This window comes from Oryx dammah, unplaced genomic scaffold (assembly GCF_014754425.2).
Source record: "Oryx dammah isolate SB20612 unplaced genomic scaffold, SCBI_Odam_1.1 HiC_scaffold_13, whole genome shotgun sequence".
Taxonomy (NCBI): Eukaryota; Metazoa; Chordata; class Mammalia; order Artiodactyla; family Bovidae; genus Oryx; species Oryx dammah.
In genome coordinates, this window is record NW_024070197.1 from 49,103,072 (window position 1) to 49,122,676 (window position 19,605).

The 19,605-nt window shown below is 36.2% G+C and overlaps 1 protein-coding gene and 1 pseudogene across 2 annotated transcripts in view; both read left to right on the forward strand.

Moving 5' to 3' along the window:
• The window catches only part of NETO2 (neuropilin and tolloid like 2), a 68,002-nt gene that overhangs the window by 16,274 nt on the left and 32,123 nt on the right, over window positions 1-19,605 (forward strand). Inside the window, exons 5-6 of one of the 2 annotated variants that reach the window (XM_040253602.1) lie at window positions 3,467-3,511; window positions 3,601-3,728. In XM_040253602.1, the coding sequence (XP_040109536.1) occupies window positions 3,467-3,511; window positions 3,601-3,728 (173 nt within the window). The remainder of the gene's footprint in view (window positions 1-3,466; window positions 3,512-3,600; window positions 3,729-19,605) is intronic. The other variant, XM_040253603.1, reaches the window with a different exon arrangement.
• Window positions 9,201-10,278, forward strand: LOC120872989 (annotated as a pseudogene).

Consider the following 19,605-nt stretch of genomic DNA (forward strand, 5'->3'; position numbering starts at 1 on the left):
TAGGCATATAGCACACTGAGTAGAAAGTACAGCGTTACGGTATACCTTCTAACCACCCCCCTGCACACACAGCCACCGCTAAAGCCTAAGGTGAGCATCCAGCACCCAGGGTACATTGTTACAACTCATGAACCTGCATCCACCTGAAGTCTGCAGTTCCCGTTGGCGTTCACTCTTGATGTCGTACATTTGGATAGATGTAGTGATGTAATGACGTATCTACCAATACAGTGTCACATGGAGTATTGCAAGTGCCCTAAAAATCCTGTGTGCTCCACGTATCCATCCCTCCCACTCCAACCCTGGCAACCAGTGATCTTTTTACCGTCTCTCTAGTTTTGCCCTTTCCAGAATATCATATCCTACAGTATGTAGCCTTTTCAGATTGGCTTCTTTCCCTTAGTAATATTTGTTTAAGGTTCCTCTGTGTTTTTTCATGGCTCGGTAGCTTTTCTTTTTTTAGTGCTGAATAATACTTCGTTGTATGAATGTACCACAGTTTGTTTGTTGTGTAGAAGGATGTCTTGGCTGCTTTCAGGTTTTAGCAACCACAGATAAGCCTGCTGTAGACATCCATATGCAGCCATTTGTGTCGACAAGTTTTTAACTCATTGGGCTAAGTACCTTGGAGTGCAATTGTTGTATCATATTAAAATTTGTCTTAAATTTTTCCTTAAATGGAGAGTGGTGATGTTTGCACAGCATTGTGAAAACACATAATGCCATTGAACTGTACACTTAAAAATGGATGAAAGGGTAAATATTATATTTTACTACAATAAAAATAAATTTTAAAATTATAAACAGGTGTCTAAAAAAACTTAATTTGAAAATTCAGATAGACATATATATAAACTTGTCAGAATGAAAAAATTGCTAGTCTAAAATATCTTAGACTCTTTAATTAGCCTATTTAAACCTATTTTAATTGACAGTTTTTTATATGTAACTGATTGCTTAATTCTTGTTAATTTCTTTTTTCTTTTTTTTGCCATGCTGCATGTGAAATCTTCCTGACCAGGGATTGAACCCATGCCCTCTGCAGTGGAACCTTAATCTGCACAAAATCTTAACCATTGACTTTAAGCATGATTATCAAAGTATATGTTGAAAAAAGTAGGAAAAAATTCAGCTTAATTTAGAATACATCACAGAGACTATTCTTTTCCAACCTCCCTAAATAAAAGAAAGTAACATCACTTCACCAGTTTTGCAGAGATGTGTCAAAGAGAAATCTAAATCTTAACCAGCATTAGAGTAAAAAAAATCATAGCAACTATCTGGCAAGTGAATCAGAACTTCACATGTAGGCAAGAATTCTAGGGATATTATCATTGCACTAAAATTTTCAGAGCTATTCCAGTTACTTCAAGGAAGTAGGAACCCATTACAAGGCTCTGCCTCAACAAATATCACCAGTAGCTCAGAGAATTTCATATATTTAAAAGATACTAGTTTCTCATCGTTAGTAGCTTTCATCCACATTTACAAATCCCTGGACAAAATTTATTTTATAAATATGGCTTAAATAACTAGACAGTCATGATTTAGCTATTTATGAATTGCCTATTTATTTTGACCTTTTTTTCTTTAGTAGTAAGACTGTGGCAACCTCACCCACATTATAAAAGTAACATGATAGAGAAAGAAAAATTGTCTAGAGAATTAGAGCTAGTCCTGATTTTGCCATTATATTATCTGAAATAGTCATCATCTGTCTCTGATTCAGTTTCTTCATCCATAAAATAGAATACTACAATATCTTAATGTTATTAGCATAATATTAAACATAAGCTATGTAGAAACTCTGAAGTACTATAAAATGCAAATGTAAGGTAATTAGTCTAGAAATCTTAAACATTTTCTTTTTATTTTAATGTGTCTATATTTTAACCATAAACCATTTGAAGTTGCTCTCATGATACATATAATAGAAGAAAAAGAGAGCTGCTTTTCTTCCAAGAATCTTTACATATAAAGTTGCCTGACTTTGTTTTTTAATATTTTTAAAAGCATTGTTCAAATGATTAAGATACCTTTTTTTTCTTTCAGGTAGTCTAAACATATTTGCAAAAACCTGACTCTGTGTAAGACTTTTTTATATAATGTATTTTTGGTGCTGAAGTATCAATTCAGTTAATTGATTTAGTTATTAAAAATCAAATACCTGACCAATTAAATCAGTTATTGTAATATAAACTATTGGTTGTCAACTTTCTGTGAACTATTTCACAGGGCAGAATATACTGTATATCATTTAGTCTTCTTTCTTTCTACTGCCATTGTGAAAATACAGCTCATTAAGCTACTACAGTGGGCTTCCCAGGTGGCTCAGTGGTTAAGAATCCACCTGCCAATGCAAGAGACGCAAGAGACATGGGTTTGATCCCTGGTCAGGAAGATCCCCTGGAGAAGGAAATGGCAACCCACTCCAATATTCTTGCCTGGAAAATTCCAGGGAAGACAGCGGAACCTGGTGAGCTACAGCCTGTAGCTTAGTCACTCAGTCGTGTCCAACTCTGTGACCCCATGACTGTAGCCCACCAGGCTCCTCTGTCCATGGGGATTTTCCAGGCAAGAATGGGTTGGGCAAGCTGCCTTGCCCTCCTACAGGGGATTGTCCCAAACCAGGGATTGAACCCAGGTCTCCTGCATTGCAGGCTGATTCTTTACCGTCCGAGCCACCACGGAAGCCCAAGAATACTGGAGTGGGTATCAGGCCTGCCTGATACCCTGAGTTAGCAGGGAAGCCCAGGCTATAGCGTATGGGGTCACAAAGAGTTGGACATAACTGAGCACACACACACACAGCTACTACTGTGGTGAGGAGGAGTAAATTATGTGTAACATAAAATTCACCATTTTAACCCTGTTAAATGTGCAAGTCAGTGGCATTGAGTACATATACAGTGTTGTGCAACCGTAGCCACTGTCCATTTCCAAAACTGTTTTGTCATCCCAAGCTGAAATTCTGTCCCCATTAAATACTTAATTCCCATTACCCTAGCCCTACAGCCCTGTGAAAACTATATTAATTTGACTAATCTAGGGACCTCAATAAATGGAATCTTACACTGTCCTTAACTATCTGCCTTATTTTACTTAGCATACATTTCAAGACTCATCCATGTTAGATAGCATGTGTCAGAAGTTCATTCCTTTTTAAGACTGGATAATATTTCATTGTAGTCTATATCTTTCTTCTAGCTACTGCAGTTGAGAAAGAGTTGTGAGTTTTCAGGTAGCATAAATAAGTTATTAATTTACAATGTGCTCAAAAATTTAAGCATTATCATTTTTAAAAACATCAGTCCTATAAGTGAGCAGTGCTTTGAAGTATACACCAATGAAAGCGTTCTCTTGCTTTGTTGTTAAATGCAGCACTAGATATAACATAAGACATTAAGCCTTAAATTAACTCTAAAATATCTCAGTGCCAATCACTTTCTTCTTTTCTCTGTTACAGATCCAGACTTTACTTACCTAGGAGGTATTTTAAATCCCATCCCAGGTTTAGTATATTACCTCTTTTTTTTGTTTCTCATGACATCTTTGGTTAGTCTTATTTTCCTTTGAACATCATTCATCTGTTCTTTCTAGATTGCCAGTTTGAGCTATCAGGAGCTGATGGAATAGTGCGTTCTAGTCAGGTAGAACAAGAGGAAAAAACAAAACCCGGCCAAGCAGTTGATTGCATATGGACGATTAAAGCTACTCCAAAAGCTAAGGTAGTATTAAGTATGCAGTCACTTCTGAGAATAATAAGATGTGATTTGTACAATGTGTTATTTGGTTCATGCAGATACTTACTGGTTAGTTAAACTGATGTTGCAACTTTTTTTTAATTTTATTTCAGTCACATTATTGAACACCTAACATCAGCATTATTGTAGTTAAATAAATTACAGTATAAACTTTAGGAATATTACACATACATTAATATCCTTATTTTAAGACTCTTAAAATCTGTGTATTCGTAACTGGACAGGTATCGATCAGTGTGATCATAGATTCATAAACATCTTTATGAGGAGGTAAAACAGGCCATAAGAGGTTGAAGTGTCTTGTCAGAGATCTCAGCATTGGTTATAACAGCTTCAAAACCAGAACACAAATACATCGTCTTAGTTCTGTGTTCTTATCATGCTGTCCTCTGCTAATCATGTAGAATTTTTATTGGAAGGTACCACAGGGAAGGATGCTTTTATAAACTGACATATTGAGACTGGTTCCTAACTACTACTGCTTTTTGCTTTTAATTTGTACTTCTGGGAATAGTAACAGTTAAAATTGTATTTATTGTGTGTGTATATATATGTGTGTGTATATATATATGTAAAAAGAGGAAAAAAAGAGTGAGGGTAAGAGAACAAACCTTTAAAGAATTAACAAAAATCAAATTTAAAGTTGCTGGTAATGTGATGGATTAGATAACCTGAAAACCTACCTGTTACAAAACACCTAGAAACATTAAATAATACATAATAGATGTCCTTTTTAAAGCATAGATAAGCCCCCCAAAGAAGATAATCCTTATGAACTAGAACTGCAAGAACTATAAGCCAGAGCAGTAAGCTGAAAACTGCAATTGATGGTACAAATGCCAAATGCCCCTTGCTGATTTCGGTAACCTGTGACTACTCGGGTGAACGTGCTAGGAGCGTGATATTACCCACACTGAGACAAATAAAAGGCCTAGGGTTCATGTGGCCTTTGCAAGGTTCATCACATAAAGCTGGAACCCACAAAGGGAGATGATTGCCATGAAATGGTAAAAAAAACTCTTCCATGAGCACAGGTTATAACAAAAGAAGCTTATCTTTTTAGGCTCAGTCTCAGGATGGGGTTGAGGCTGAGGTCTCCCCTGACAGTTTATACCTAGAAACCTATCTTTATTAGTTTGGGGTACAAATTTATGTTCCATGCTCAGCCCAGGAATCACTTAGCCCCAAAATGAACAAAATGGTCCTGGGCTTATTACACCTTTTGATGCATCTGGCACAGATAAATACAAATAGCCATGTAGGCTACAAGATTGCTGTAGATAAAACAATAGACCCCCAAATTAGACAGCGGATAGGTGAACAACCCACCGCAAGTTGAGTTAGCAAGCATAACAGCAGGAAGTTTCTTAGATCCCCAAGATCTGAAGTGTTTTAAATATCCAACAAGTAGGTATCAAAATATGAGAAAGAAAAATACCAAGTAAACTTTAAAAATAACTAAACAGATCTTCTTCAAGTAAAAAGTATAGTATTGAGAGATAGATTTGAGAAAATTACCCAGAAAGTAGCTTGAGGATGGGAGACAGTGGCAATTTATTAAGAAAATTGCAAGAAGTAACAAAAGGCATTGACATACAATGATTCTCAAAGCAAGGAAAAAAAGAGTTAATTGACCCTGAGTTACAGTCGGCATCACAGACAACATGAATATCTCCAAAACATCTAGAGAGAGAAGAGATTGCCTAGAAAGAATAACAAAGGAATAACCAAGAGCAAAATGAAAGCCAGAAAGCAATAGAATAACATAACATCTTCAAAGTGCTAAGGGAAAAAATGAACCAGCAATCTAAAATTCAAACATTCCATGTCCAACTAAACTGTCATTTAAGAATGAGGGCAAAATTAAGGTATCCGGGGGCAAAAATAATAATCAAGTGCTATGGTTAAAACCCAAATGTATCTGTTTTAGGTTAACTACAGAAAATTTTGAAAATACAAAAACAGAGAAATAGATACTAAAAGAGCTAGTATAACTATTAAAATTGAAATCAAGATGGTCACTAATTCATAACGATGATATATTTTAAATTGTATGTATTAATATAGCCTCAAAATATACAAAACATGAATTGACAGTTGTCAAGGGAAAATTGTGACAAATCCACAGTTATAATGTGTAATTTTTTTTAACCTCTCAATAATTTAAGCATGCAAAAAAAAAAAAATTTGTCAAGGCTTAGGTTTAAACATCACAGTGTGCCTAATGGAACATGGTATCCTAACTCCCAACATTCCGAGATTTTACATTCTTTTCAGGCATGCATGAAACATTTATGGAAACTGATCCATACACTGGATGGAAAAAGGAAGTCTGACATACACACCAGTGCTTGGTATCATACAGAGCATTCTCTGACAAAAGTACAATTAAATTAGCAACCAGAAACCAAAAGATAACTTTAAAACCCCATATGGTGCTAGTAAAGTTGGATAGTTGCTTGTAGATCAGTGAAGTTAGAACACATCTTCATACCATACATATACAAAAATAAACTCAAAATGGCTTAGAGACTTAAAACAAACTTTGAAACTCCTAGAAGAGAACATAGGCAGGCATTCTCTGACATAAATTGTACCAATGTTTTCTTAGGTCAGTCTCCCAAGGCAATATAATTAAGCAAATGGGACCTAATCAAACTTACAAGCTTTTGCACAGCCAAGGAAACCATAAACAAAATGAAAAGACAAGTTACAGGATGGGAGAAAATATTTGCAAATAATGCACTGAGAAGGGCTTAATTTCCAAAATATTCAAACAGCTCATACAACTCAACAAAGAAACAACCCAATCGAAAAATGGGTGGAAAACCTGTATAGACATTTCTCCAAAGAAAAAATATAGATGGCCTATAGGCATGTGAAAAAGTGCTCAACATTGCTAATTACTAGAGAAATGCAAATAAAAACTACAATGAGGTACCATCTCACACTGGTCAGAATGGCCATCATTAAAAAGTCTACAAATAATGAGGATGTGGAAAAAAGGGAACCCTCCTACACTGTTGGTGGGAATGTAAGTTGGTGCAACCACTATGGAGAACAGTACAGAGGTTCCTCAAAAAACTAAAAATAGAACTACCACGTGATCCAGCAATCCCACTCCTGGGCGTATATCCAGATAAAACTGTAGTGCTCCTGTGTTCCTAGCAGCACTATTTACTGTAGCTAAGATGTGGAAACAGTGTAAATATCCATCACAGTTGAAAGGATAAAGATGTGTTACATGTATGCAATGGACTACTGCTACTGCTGCTAAATCATTTCAGTCATGTTCGACTCTATGTGACCCCATAGACGGCAGCCCACCAGGCTCCCTCGTCCCTGGGATTCTCCAGGCAAGAACACTGGAGTAGGTTGCCATTTCCTTCTCCAGTGTATGAAAGTGAAAAGTGAAAGTGAAGTCTCTCAGTCATGTCCAACCCTTAGCAACCCCATGGACTGCAGCCCACCAGGCTCCTTCGTCTGTGGGATTTTCCAGGCAAGAGTACTGGAGTGGGGTGCCATTGCCTTCTCCGACAATGGACTGCTACTCAGCCATAAAAAGAACAAAATAATGCCATTTGCAGCAACATGAATGGAACTAGCCATTATCATACTAAGTGAAGTAAATCAGAAAAAGAAAGATAAATACCATAGGATATACTTACGTGTGGAATATAAAATAAGACACAAATGAACCTGCCTGCAAAACAGAAACAGACTTATAGACATGGAGAACAAAGGTTTGATTGCCTAGGAGGAGGGACAGTGGGGAAAAGACGGAGTGGGAGTTTGGAGTAAACACATGCAAACTATTAAATGTAGAATGGATAAACAACAAAGCCCTACTATATAGCACAAGGAACTATAGTCAGTAGATACAGTTGAGTTAAACCATAATGGAAAACAGTATCTTTAAAATATGTATATATGCATATACACACATGCCTATATATGTGTATAATTGAATAATTGTGCTGTACAGCAGAAATTAACACTGTAAATCAACTTCAATTTTTTTAAAATTGTTTAGAAATAATATATCATCTAGTAATTGATACATCACAGAAATTAGGATGAAAATTTGAACACATTCATTAAAAAAATTAGCAATAGTGAAAATACTACATATCATAACTTGTGGGATATCCCTAAATGTACTTTAGGGAATTTGTGATCATAAATACTAATTTTAGAAGAAGAAAAAGATTTAAATCTAATGAGCTAAAATTCAGCTAAAGAAGCTAAAAGAATAACTGAAGAATCCAAAGAAAGGATAATAATAGAAGAGCAGAGATAAATGAACTTCAAAATTTACAAAAAGAAAGACTCAACAAAACCAAAAGCTGTCCTTTTGTTTAAAAAATAATAGCAACAAGCATACTTCTGGCAAGAGTAATGTAGAAAAAAGACAATATTAGAAGTGGGAAAGGTCATTCACTCAACTACAGCTGAGATTAAAAAAAAGCATTGTAGGACAAACTATGAAGAATACTTGCTGAACAACAACAAAAAAGAATAGCATTTCCTCAACAAATTACAAAGGGAAAAAGAAAACCATCAGGGGAACATACAGATTAAAAAAGTACAAGTCAAATGAGTTTGCATTCAAACAAACTACAAAAGGCAAGGAACATTAAGAGACAATTAGAAGTCTGAACACTAGAATTTGATACTAAGAAATTATTCGCTTGTTTGGCTAATAATAGTATGAAGTCATTTTTTAACATCTTTAGCATGAAACTAATTACACATAAAATGATATCTCTAGAATTTGTCTCAGAATAATGTGTGAGAGGCAGAAGTGAAAGTATGAAGGGTGTGAATGTGAAAGTTGCTTAGTCACATCTGACTGTGCGACCCCATGGATTGTACAGTCCATGGAATTCTCCAGGCCAGAGTACTGGAGTCAGTAGCCTTTCCCTTCTCCAGGGGATCTTCCCAACCCAGGGATCGAACCCAGGTCTCCCACATTGCAGGCAGATTCTTTACCAACTGAGCTAGCAGGGAAGATAAAGCTAAAGTTAGGGAATGGGTAAAATGAGTTTATGATACTATTTTGTCTGCTTTTGTATGTTTGAAATTTTCCATAATCGAAATACTTTAGTTTGTTCTTTGCTAATACATTTGTGAACAGTCTAAGTGAACAATTTACTGAAATATATAATGTACGTGTATACATACATGTTTACATACATATAATTTATCGAAGTCAAAGAAATAGAAAACCGAAATAAACTCTTAACAAATTGACAAAATTAATTTTATATTAGATTGGTACAAAAGTAATTGTGGCTTTGCATTGTTGAACTTTGCCATTTGATATTGGAGTACATTTTTAAATAAATGTTGTATTATAATCATTTTAATATGCATTTCTCACTTTATTTTTTTGCTAATGACTTTATTACTTGCTGTTTATATTTATTTTAGACTATAGAAATGATATTAGACAAAAAGCGTTTTTGAGCGATTTTCTTATTCGAGTTCAAAATGGGTCAAAAAAGCAGCAGAGGCAATTTTCAACATCAGTGCATCTGGCCCAGGAACTACTAATGAATGTACAGTGCAGTGGTAGTTCAGAAAGTTTCACAGAGATGAGAGCCTTGAAGATGACCATAGTGGCTGGCCATCAGAAGTTGATAATGACCAGTTGAGAGCCATCATCAAAGCTGATCCTCTTAAAACTTCACAAGAAGTTGCCCAAGAACTCAACATCAACCATTCTGTGGTCATTTGGCATTTGAAGCAAATTAGAAAGGTGGAAAAGCTTGATAAGTTGATATCTCATGAGCTAACCACAAATCAAAAGAATTGTTGTTTTCTCTTATTGTACTCAACAACAGCAAACATTTCTCAGTTGGATTGTATATGACAACCAGCAACGACCAGCTCGGTGACCAAGAAGAAGCTCCAAAGCACTTCCCAAAGTCAAACTTGCACCCAAAAAAGGTCATGGTCACCGTTTGGTGGACTCCTGCCAGTCTGATCCACTACAGTTTTCTGAATCCTGGCAGAAGCAATCCATCTGAGAAGTATGCTCAGCAAGTCACTGAGATGCACTGAAAACTTCAACGCCTGCAGCAGAATGGGTCAGTTCTAATATATAGTGGAAATACATGTAATCTTGTTCTGTATTTTCCAAGTCTACTGTAAATGTGTTATCATACTTTCATAATGTAAAAACATAAACAATTTTTAAAAATGAGCTTCGTTTTTCTCCATAATATCTGATTCTGACTACATGTTGCACAACATGCTTCAGAAGTTGAATGAATCAGAGGTTTTGCCTCATCCAGCATATTCACCTGACCTCTAGCCAATGGACTGCCACTTTTTCAAGCATCTTGACAACTTTTTGCAGGGAAAACACTTCCATAACCAGCAGGATGCAGAAAATGCTTTCTGAGAGTTTGTTGAATCCTGCAGCATGGATTTTTATGCTACAGGAATAAACAAACTTGTATCTTGTTGGTGAAAACGTGTTGATTGTAATGGTTCCTATTTTGACTAATAAAAATATGTTTGAATCCAGTTATAATGATTTAAAATTCACAATCCAAAAACGCAATTACTTTTGTACCAAGCTAATACTTAAAATATGATAACAGAAAAGCTGGCCAAATTAGATTTTACCAAATATTTAAGTAACATGTTATATAAGCTGTTTTAGAAAACTGAAGAAGAAAGAACTTTACCCACCCTGTTTTATCAAAACTAAATAGATAGCATGAGAGAATTTTAAAACAGAATTATTTGTAAAATGAAGGAGAAAGAAAAAGACCCAAAAGACTAAGTAGCAACAAACTAAACCTAACAAGTATTTTTTAGAAAACTTGACCAAAGATGGGCTTATCTTTGACATTTGTGGACAGCTTACTATGAGAAAATAGAAAATCAAATGATATGGTTTACCATATTGACACTTAAAAGAGAGAAATCCACATATATCAATAGATGCAAAAAATCAGTAAAATTTAAAATCTATTGATAAATGAAAATCAGTAATTCCAACATAGGATATATCTTCAGCATGATGAAAAATATCTTCTAAAATCCTATAGCAAACATCATAATTAATGGTGAAACCTTAAAATCATTTTCTTTAAGCTTACGTCTATTGCCAGCACTTTTTTTGGTGGTGGTCAGTGCAGCAAATGAATGCAGTGACAGATTTTATTTTCTTGTCCTCCAAAATCACTGTGGACGGTGACTGCAGCCATGAAATTAAAAGATGCTTGCTCCTTGGAAGGAAAGCTATAACAGACCTAAAAAAGCAGAGACACCACTCTGCCGACAAAGGTCCGTATAGTCAAAGCTATGATTTTTCCACTAGTCATGTACAGATGTGAGAGTTGAACCGTAAAGAAGGCTGAGGACAAAGAATTGATGCTTTCAAATTGTGCTGGAGAAGACTTGAGAGTCCCTTGGACTGCAGGGAGATGAAAACAAGTCAATCCTAAAGAAAGTCAACCTTGAATATTCATTGGACGGACTGATGCTGAAACTCCCCAATACTTTGGCCACCTGATATGAAGAGCCAGCTCATTGGAAAAGCTTCAGATGCTGGGGAAGATTGAAGGCAAAAGGAGAAGGGGCAGCAGAAGGTGAGATGCATCACAAACTCAATGGACATGAATTTGAGCAAACTCCGAGATAGTGAAGGACAGAGGAGCCTGGTGTGCTATAGGCCATGGGATCACAAAGAGTCGGACATTACTCAGTGACTGAACAACAGTGTGACAAGAGAAAAAAAAGTTCATCAATTATAAAAATAAATTGCTTTCCAAAAGTAATTTGAAAGTAAAACACAAAATCATACCAGGAAGTAATTTTTCAAATTATATTGAAATACGGAAAAGACCTAGAGAATTGGAGGAAATCAGAGAGACATACACCATTTTCATGTATGAGAAGATGGAAATCTTTATTCCCAAATCAATCAATTTAAAATTACAATCCACATCCCCATAGGGCTTTCTGGGGAACTTGGCAAGCTAACTCTGAAATTTCACATAAAGAGGAAAGGGTCCAGAAGAACCATGACCATTTTGAATAAAAACAAAGTGAGAGTACTTACCCTTTGAGATGATACTGTGGTGGTTGGATGGAATGCATTTATCACTGGGGTATGCAAACTGATAAAACTGAATAAAGTATCTGAACATAGGACCGCTTATGTATGGAAGCTTAGTATATAATATTATAGCATGCTAGATCAAAAGGAAACAATAATTGATGTTGCAACAATTGACTGTTGATGTGAGATAACCTGTTTTGCACTTGGCGTAAATGTTAAAAGTAAAACTTCTAGAAGAAACTATTGGAGTATAGTTCTGTAACCTTTGCTTGGGAAACAGTTTATTAAAAACAGAGAAGACACAAAGTACAAATCATAAAGGTAAAATATATCAATTTTATTCCCTTAAGTGACTTCTAGAACCAGGCAAGATATTGTAATCCTACTGTAGCTTATTGCTCATATTATAACTGAAAACTAGATAGAATATAGAAAGCGATTGCATGAGGATTCTGAAAAGTAACCATTAGAAGGGGGGTTGGAAGGGAAGTATTCAAAACTTGAATACTAACCCCAAAAGGGGGTGAGAGTCAGTAGTTTGTTGTGGGTTATTTTCTTTCTCTTTGTAGAACTGATAGCAGGTATAGACACAGAAAGTTTGCTAGCCAGAACACTAAGAGAGGGGCCCCTACAAACTGCATGGGGCTTCCCTGGTTGATTTTTTTTTTCCCCTTACTAACTCTGTCCAAGGTTAGCACCAGTCACAACAGCTATAGTAACAACTAAAACCCCAAGAGAAACCCCATGTCCTAACTGGTGGAATTTAGGGGAAGATATGGTGATGTATGGAAGAAATTCTCATTGTTTTTGTTTTTTTCCTCTTTGTTCTTAGTCACTCAGAACTCACAGCAAATCAGGCGACTAAAAACTGAGGAAAATTAATCTTTCTAGCCAGCAGAAGAACTGGGAAGAGGGAACCAGGTTATCCAGAGAATGAGAAGGAAGCCTTGGAGAGCAGGGAGGTAGAGAAAGAAAGGTACTAATTCTGGCTTAGCCCTGAGCTATGTATGCACGCAACAGGCCCACAGAAACACAGCAAAGGTATGGAGGACCACAGTACATTATAAACACTGCCCAGGTGCCTGAGCAGGGTTTGCTCTGGGCAAGTCTGCATGGCATAGCAAAGGTCTTGACACTGAACAAGCACATGGAACTAACACCCAGACAGAGAGACAGTACGTGCAGCCTGAACCGCACTGAGTAGGTGTCCTGATAAGCAACAGAACTCAACATTGTCCACAGATTTTTTAAGGATCCAGAGTCTCAATATTATATTCAAAATGTCCAGGATATAATTTTTTAATTACAATATAAAGAACCAGGGAAACGTGATTATTTCTGAAAGGGGAATACAGGAGATCCCAACCATAACAGTAGTCAGATGACAATTAATCAGCGATTTTAAATCAATAATGTAACCATGTTCCATGAGATAAAGGTAATAGAAACTATAAAAAAAGAACCAAGTGAAAATTTTAGAACTGAAGAAATACATCTTAAAATTTTGAAGAAATTATTCAGTGTGTGGGCCAATATAAGAATGAAGGAAAGGCAGTAAACTTCAAGAGAATTCAGTAGAAACTACCTAATCTGAAGAATTGAGAAAAAAAGATTGAAAAATTATGCAAAAGCTTTATGGACCTGTGGGGACAGTTTCAAAAGATGTAAAATTCATGTAACTTAAGTACCAGAAGAGGAAAAGATGTTACAGAAAAAACATTTGAAGAAATAATTGCAAAAAATATAGTGAAGGACATAAATTTACAGATTCGAGAAGCATAGCAAACACTAAACAGGATAAAAACAAACAAAACACAAAGCCTACTCATATTAAATTGCTTGAAACCAAACGTTGAAAGCTTTGAGATCTGACAGAAATGATGCATTTTATATAAGGGAACAACAATTTAAATGACTGTGGATTTCTCTGCAGAAATTACCAAAGCCAAAGACTGTGTATCAAAACCTTTAAATGCTGAAATAACTGTAAAATTCAGAATTTTATATCCAGCAGAAATATCTTTTCAGAAATGAGGGCAAACAGAGCCCCAACGAAGACAGAGAATTCATTGCCTGCAGACCTGCTATAAAAGAAATGCTAAAGGAAGTTCTTTAGATAGAAATGGCACTAGGATGAATCTTCAAATGTCATGAATGAAAGTGTACAGAAATGGTAAATAATCTGATATAAACCATTTTACCAATATCAGGAACAAAAGAGGATATCATTATAGACCCTCCATTAAAACAGTGGACCTTTCTGCGCCCACATCAAATGTCTCAAATGAAATGACAAATTCCTTAAAAGCCTCAAGCTGCCCAAACACATCTACGAAGAAATATGTAATCTGTATGACTATATATTTGTGAAATGAATTCACAGTTTAAAACCTTCTTACAAAGAAATCTCCTAAATGGATATGCAGATAAATTATATCAAATATTTAAAGAAGAAATGATGCTGATTCTTCTCAGACTCTTCCAGGAAGTAAAAGAAGAGGAACACTTATAAACTCTTAAGCATCACCTTGAAACCACCAAAGACATTATATGGAAACTGCTGATCAGTATTCCCCCTATGATGTTTTGCTTGATAATAGGAAATACATATATTTGGTGTTCATCCCCATTTCTGGCACAGAGCTCACAAAATCTTTGGAATTTCCTGAATGATAAGAGCAATGAGAGCATCTTATGTTAACGATATTTAGTCTCCTGTCCTCAGTCCCTGAAAATGTTTCAGAGCCTTTATAAACCTGAAGTGGGTGTGTTGTTATTAATAACAAGCTCCTTTCAACCACAAGTTAGTTTATGTTAACGAGGTGACTTCTGGAAATCCATTGAATATGGAGGCTTATTACCAGGGTAGCCAGTAATCTTGTAAGTAAACTGATGTTCTAAGTCCTGTAAGCCACTTTATTAAACTTTTAAATTTAAACTATTAAACACTCTATTAAACTAAATTAAAGGAATCCAAAATTTAATGCTTTTGAGCTGTGGTGTTGGAGAAGACTCTTGAGAGTCCCTTGGACTGCAAGGAGATCAAACCAGTCAATCCTAGAGAAAATCAATCCTGAATATTCTTATTAGAAAGGCTTATGCTGAAGCTGAAGCTCCAATACTCTGATGCAAAGAGCCAATTCATTAGAAAAGACCCTGATGCTGGGAAAGATTGAAGGCAGGAAGAGAAGGGGACGACAGAGGACAAGATGGTTAAATGGCATCACTGACTCACTGGATGAAAGTTTGAGCAAGCTCCAGGAGATGGTGAAAGACAGGGAAGACTGGTGTGCTGCAGTCCATGGGGTCACAAAGAGTCAGACACAACTGAGCAACTGAACAACAAGAATGAGACCTTAGGAAACTCAGACTTATAAGTGAGTCAGAATCACGTGACAGCCTGGTCTTGTATTTGGCCTCTGAAGTGGAGGCCATTCCCCTGGGAGTAAGCCCTCAACCTTTGGAATCTGATGCTGTCTCTGGATAGCTGGAGTCATCACTGGATTCAATTATAGGACACCTAACTGATATTTGAGGATTGCTGTTGTAGTGGGGGTATGCAGAGGGTAGACCCACATGTTGGAATTGGTATCATAATTGTTACTCCAGAAAATAGATACAAAAATCGCTAACAAAGTATTGCCAGTCTAAATCAGCAATATATTAAAAAGTATAATACGTTGAAAAACCACAACCAAGTGTGGTTTATGCCAGGAATGCAAGGCTGATTCACATTTGAAAAATGAATATGATTCAATATGTAAAGAAAGAATGCTACATGATTATCTCAGTTTGTTAAAAGAATCAACACCCATTCATGATGAAAATATCAGAAAAAAAAAAGTGGAACTTCTATAACCTGATAAAGGATATCTACCAAAATGTACAGCTGACACCATACTGAATGCTTTTTCCCCTCAAAATTAGCAACAAGATAACTGCCACTGAACACCATACTGAAAGTTGTAGACAGTGAAACGTGGCAAAAAAACTATTTTTCCAGATGACATAATTATCTATGTAAAAAATTAACATGAAATATACCCTCAAAATCCTGGAATAAAGAAGTCAGTTTAGCAAGGTTGGATAAAAGGCTGATAGATAAATGTCAGTTGTATTTTTTTATATGTAGTTGATGCTTGAATAAGATGTGTTTGAACTGCAGTGATGCATTTGCACACAGATTTTTTTTTTTTAAGGATAAATACCTACTACTACACTGTCAGTGGTTGGTTGAATCCACAAATGTAGAACCAAGGATACTGTGGGATGAGTGTGAAGTTAGACGTGGATTTTTGACTGCAAGGAGGGTCCGTGCCTCTACGTCCCATGTTGATCAAGGGTCAGTTATATTATCTGATTCAATATTTGAAGAATGAGCAATTGGAGTTCAAAATTAAGAAAGCAGCAATACTATTTAAGTAGCCCTTGCCTCCCCCCACCCCCCAAAAATAAACACAGCATCTATAAACTGCAGAACCCTGATAAAAAATTCAAAGACCTGAATAAATGGAAATATATACTGTGTTTTCATTACAGTCCCAAAGGCAATCCCAAAGAATGTTCAAACTACCATCCAGTTAAACTCATTTCTCATGTTAGCAAGATGATGCTCAAAATCCTTCTTCGGCAGTACACGAACTGGGAGTATCCATGTGTGCAAGCTGGATTTAGAAAAGGCAGAGGAACCAGAGATCAAATTGCCAGCATCCACTGGATCATAGAAAAAGCAAGGGAATTCTAACAAAACATCTGCTTCATTGACTACACTAAAGGCTTTGTGTGGATCACAACAAACTGGAAAGTTCTTCAAGAGATGGGAATACCAGACCTCCTTACTTGACTCCTGAGAAACCTGATTGCAGGACGAGAAGCAGCACTTAGAACCAAATGTGGAACAACAGACGTTCCAAATTGGAAAAGGAGTACTTCAGGGCTATATATTGTCACCCTGTCTGTTTAACTCCTATGGAGAGTACATCATGCAGAATCCTGGACTGGATGAGTTATAAGCTGAAATTAAGATTGCTGGGAGAATTATCAACAACCTCAGATATGCAAATAATACTACTGTAATGGTGAAAAGTGAAGGGGAACTAAAGAGCCTCTTGATGAGGGTGAGAGAGGAGAGTGAAAAAGCTGGTTTAAAACTCAACATTCAAAAAACTAAGATCATGACATCCGGTCCCATCACTTCATGGTAAATAGATGGGGAAGAAGTGGAAACAGTGACATTTTATTTTCTTGGACTCCAGAATCACTGTGGATGGTGACTGAAGCCACGAAATTAAAAGATACTTTCTAAATAAATAAATTAAAAAAAAAAAACAGAATTGTAAAGTAAAAAATTAAAAATAAATAAATAAATAAATTTTAAAAAAAAATAAAAGATACTTTCTCCTTGGAAGAAAAGTATGACAAACCTAAACAGCATATTAAAAAGCAGAGACGTCACTTTGCTGACACAGGTCTGCATAGTCAAAGCTATGGTTTTTCCAGTAGTCATGTACAGATGTGAGAGCTGAACCATAAAGAAGGCTGAATGTTGAAGAATTGATGGTTTTGAACTGTGGTGCTGGAGAACACTCTTAAAAGTCCCTTGAACAGCAAGGAGATCAAGTAAATCCTAAAGGAAATCATCCCTGAATATCTATTGGAAGGACTGATGCTGAAGCTTCAATACTTTGGCCACCTGATGTGAAGAGCTGACTCAATGAAAAAGACTGATGCTGGGAACAATTGAGGGCAGGAGGAGAATGGGAAGACAGGATAAGGTGGTTGGATGATATCCCTGATTAAATGGACATGAGTTTGAGCAAACTCTGGGAGATAGGGAAGGACAGGAAAGTCTGGTGTGCTGCAGCTCATGGGGTTGCAGAGTCGAACACAACTTAGCAACCAAACAACAGCAATACTATGTATACCTATTGAGGTGGACTCAGTAGTGTTAACAGAAGTTGTTCTGAAGTAGATCTGTATAAACAAGCACAGTTCAAATTAAAACCCCTGCTATGTTTTTGTAAATGTAGACAAACTGTTTTTAGAGTATAAGGAAAATGTGAGGAATTAAGAGCCAAAACAATGTTCAAAAACTACAAATACTCACTACCTGATTTCATATCTTCAGTAACCAAGACAGTGTGGTACTGACAAACGACAGAAACACAGATCAGTGGAACAGAATAGAACTCAGAAAAGGATTCACACAAACATGATTTATTTTTTTCGTTAGAGATATGATGTCAGTTCAGTGGATAGTCTTGTCTTCAACAAATGGTGCTAAGAACAACCAGATACCTGTATTAAAAAAAAAAGAATTTTAACCTATACCTGTATTCTGAAGGAGATCAACCCTGGGATTTCTTTGGAAGGAATGATGCTAAAGCTGAAGCTCCAGTACTTTGGCCACCTCATGTGAAGAGTTGACTCATTGGGAAAGACTCTGATGCTGGGAGGGATTAGGGGCAGGAGGAGAAGGGGACAACCGAGGATGAGATGGCTGGATGGTATCGCAGACTCGATGGACGTGAGTCTGAGTGAACTCCAGGAGATGGTGATGGACAGGGAGGCCTGGCGTGCTGCGATTCATGGGGTCACAAAGAGTCGGACACAACTGAGCAACTGAACTGAACTGTATTTATACCTTATATTAAAAGCTAACCTAAACTGGATTATAAACACAAGTGTAATACTGTAAAACTTTTAGAAGAAAATATAGGTGAAAACTTTGGGTTAGGGAGAGAGTTCTTAGACAAGACATCAAAGAAGAATCTATTTTAAAAAAACTATAAATTGAACTTCATTAAAATTAAAGCTTTTCCTTTTCACTGTTGAATGAAAAGAAAAGCCACTAAGAGAAAATATTTGTAAATCGCTTGTCAAAAGATTTCTTTAATCCAGAACTCAAAACTCAACTATAAGAAAAGTACCTAATTTAAAAATGAGTAAGAGATTTTGAACAGGCACCAGAGAATATTTCGACATTTCAGAACTGCAAATTAAAACCACAGTGGAATAGCTCTCTACCTCTATTACAATAACTAATATTTTAAAACAGACAGTACCAGGTGCTGGGAGCTATATAGAGCAATTGGGAATGTAGTAAGACTCCTGGTAGGAATACAGAATGATATAGCCATTTTGGAAAACAGCTTGGTGATTTCCTATAAAGTTACCATGTGAGTGAGCAGTCTCCTGGCAGGGTAGCCAGGAGAAAGAAAAACATGTTTACACACAAAAAACTTGAAGGTAAATGTTTACAGTAGCTTTATCCATAATAGACATAAACTGGAAACAATCCAAATACTCTTCAGTTGTTAATAAACTGTGGTACATCTGTGTAGTGAAATCTATTCAGGAGTAATGAGATACAAACCATTGGGGAGGCAGGTGCATAGAAGAATCTCACATGCATTGTGCTAACTGAAAGAATCCTGACTCAGAATATACTACTATTTCATTTATATGAAATTATAACATTTATGGGAAAGGTGGAACTACAGAACAGCAAAAGATTGGTTGCCAGGAGTTAAAGTTGAAGATGGATTTGGACTGCTGAGGACCTGGACAGGATTTTCACAGGGGGAGGATGATGGAACTGTTCTTGGTTATGGTGTCTGTCACTTGACCCTATGCATTTGTCAGAGAATTTTATTTATATTACTTGGGATGTGATTGAATGTCTTGATGTGACCAAGTATCAACAAGGATTGAAGAATGGAGATACTCTCAACTTGGGAAAGCCATTGGGCATACCCTGGT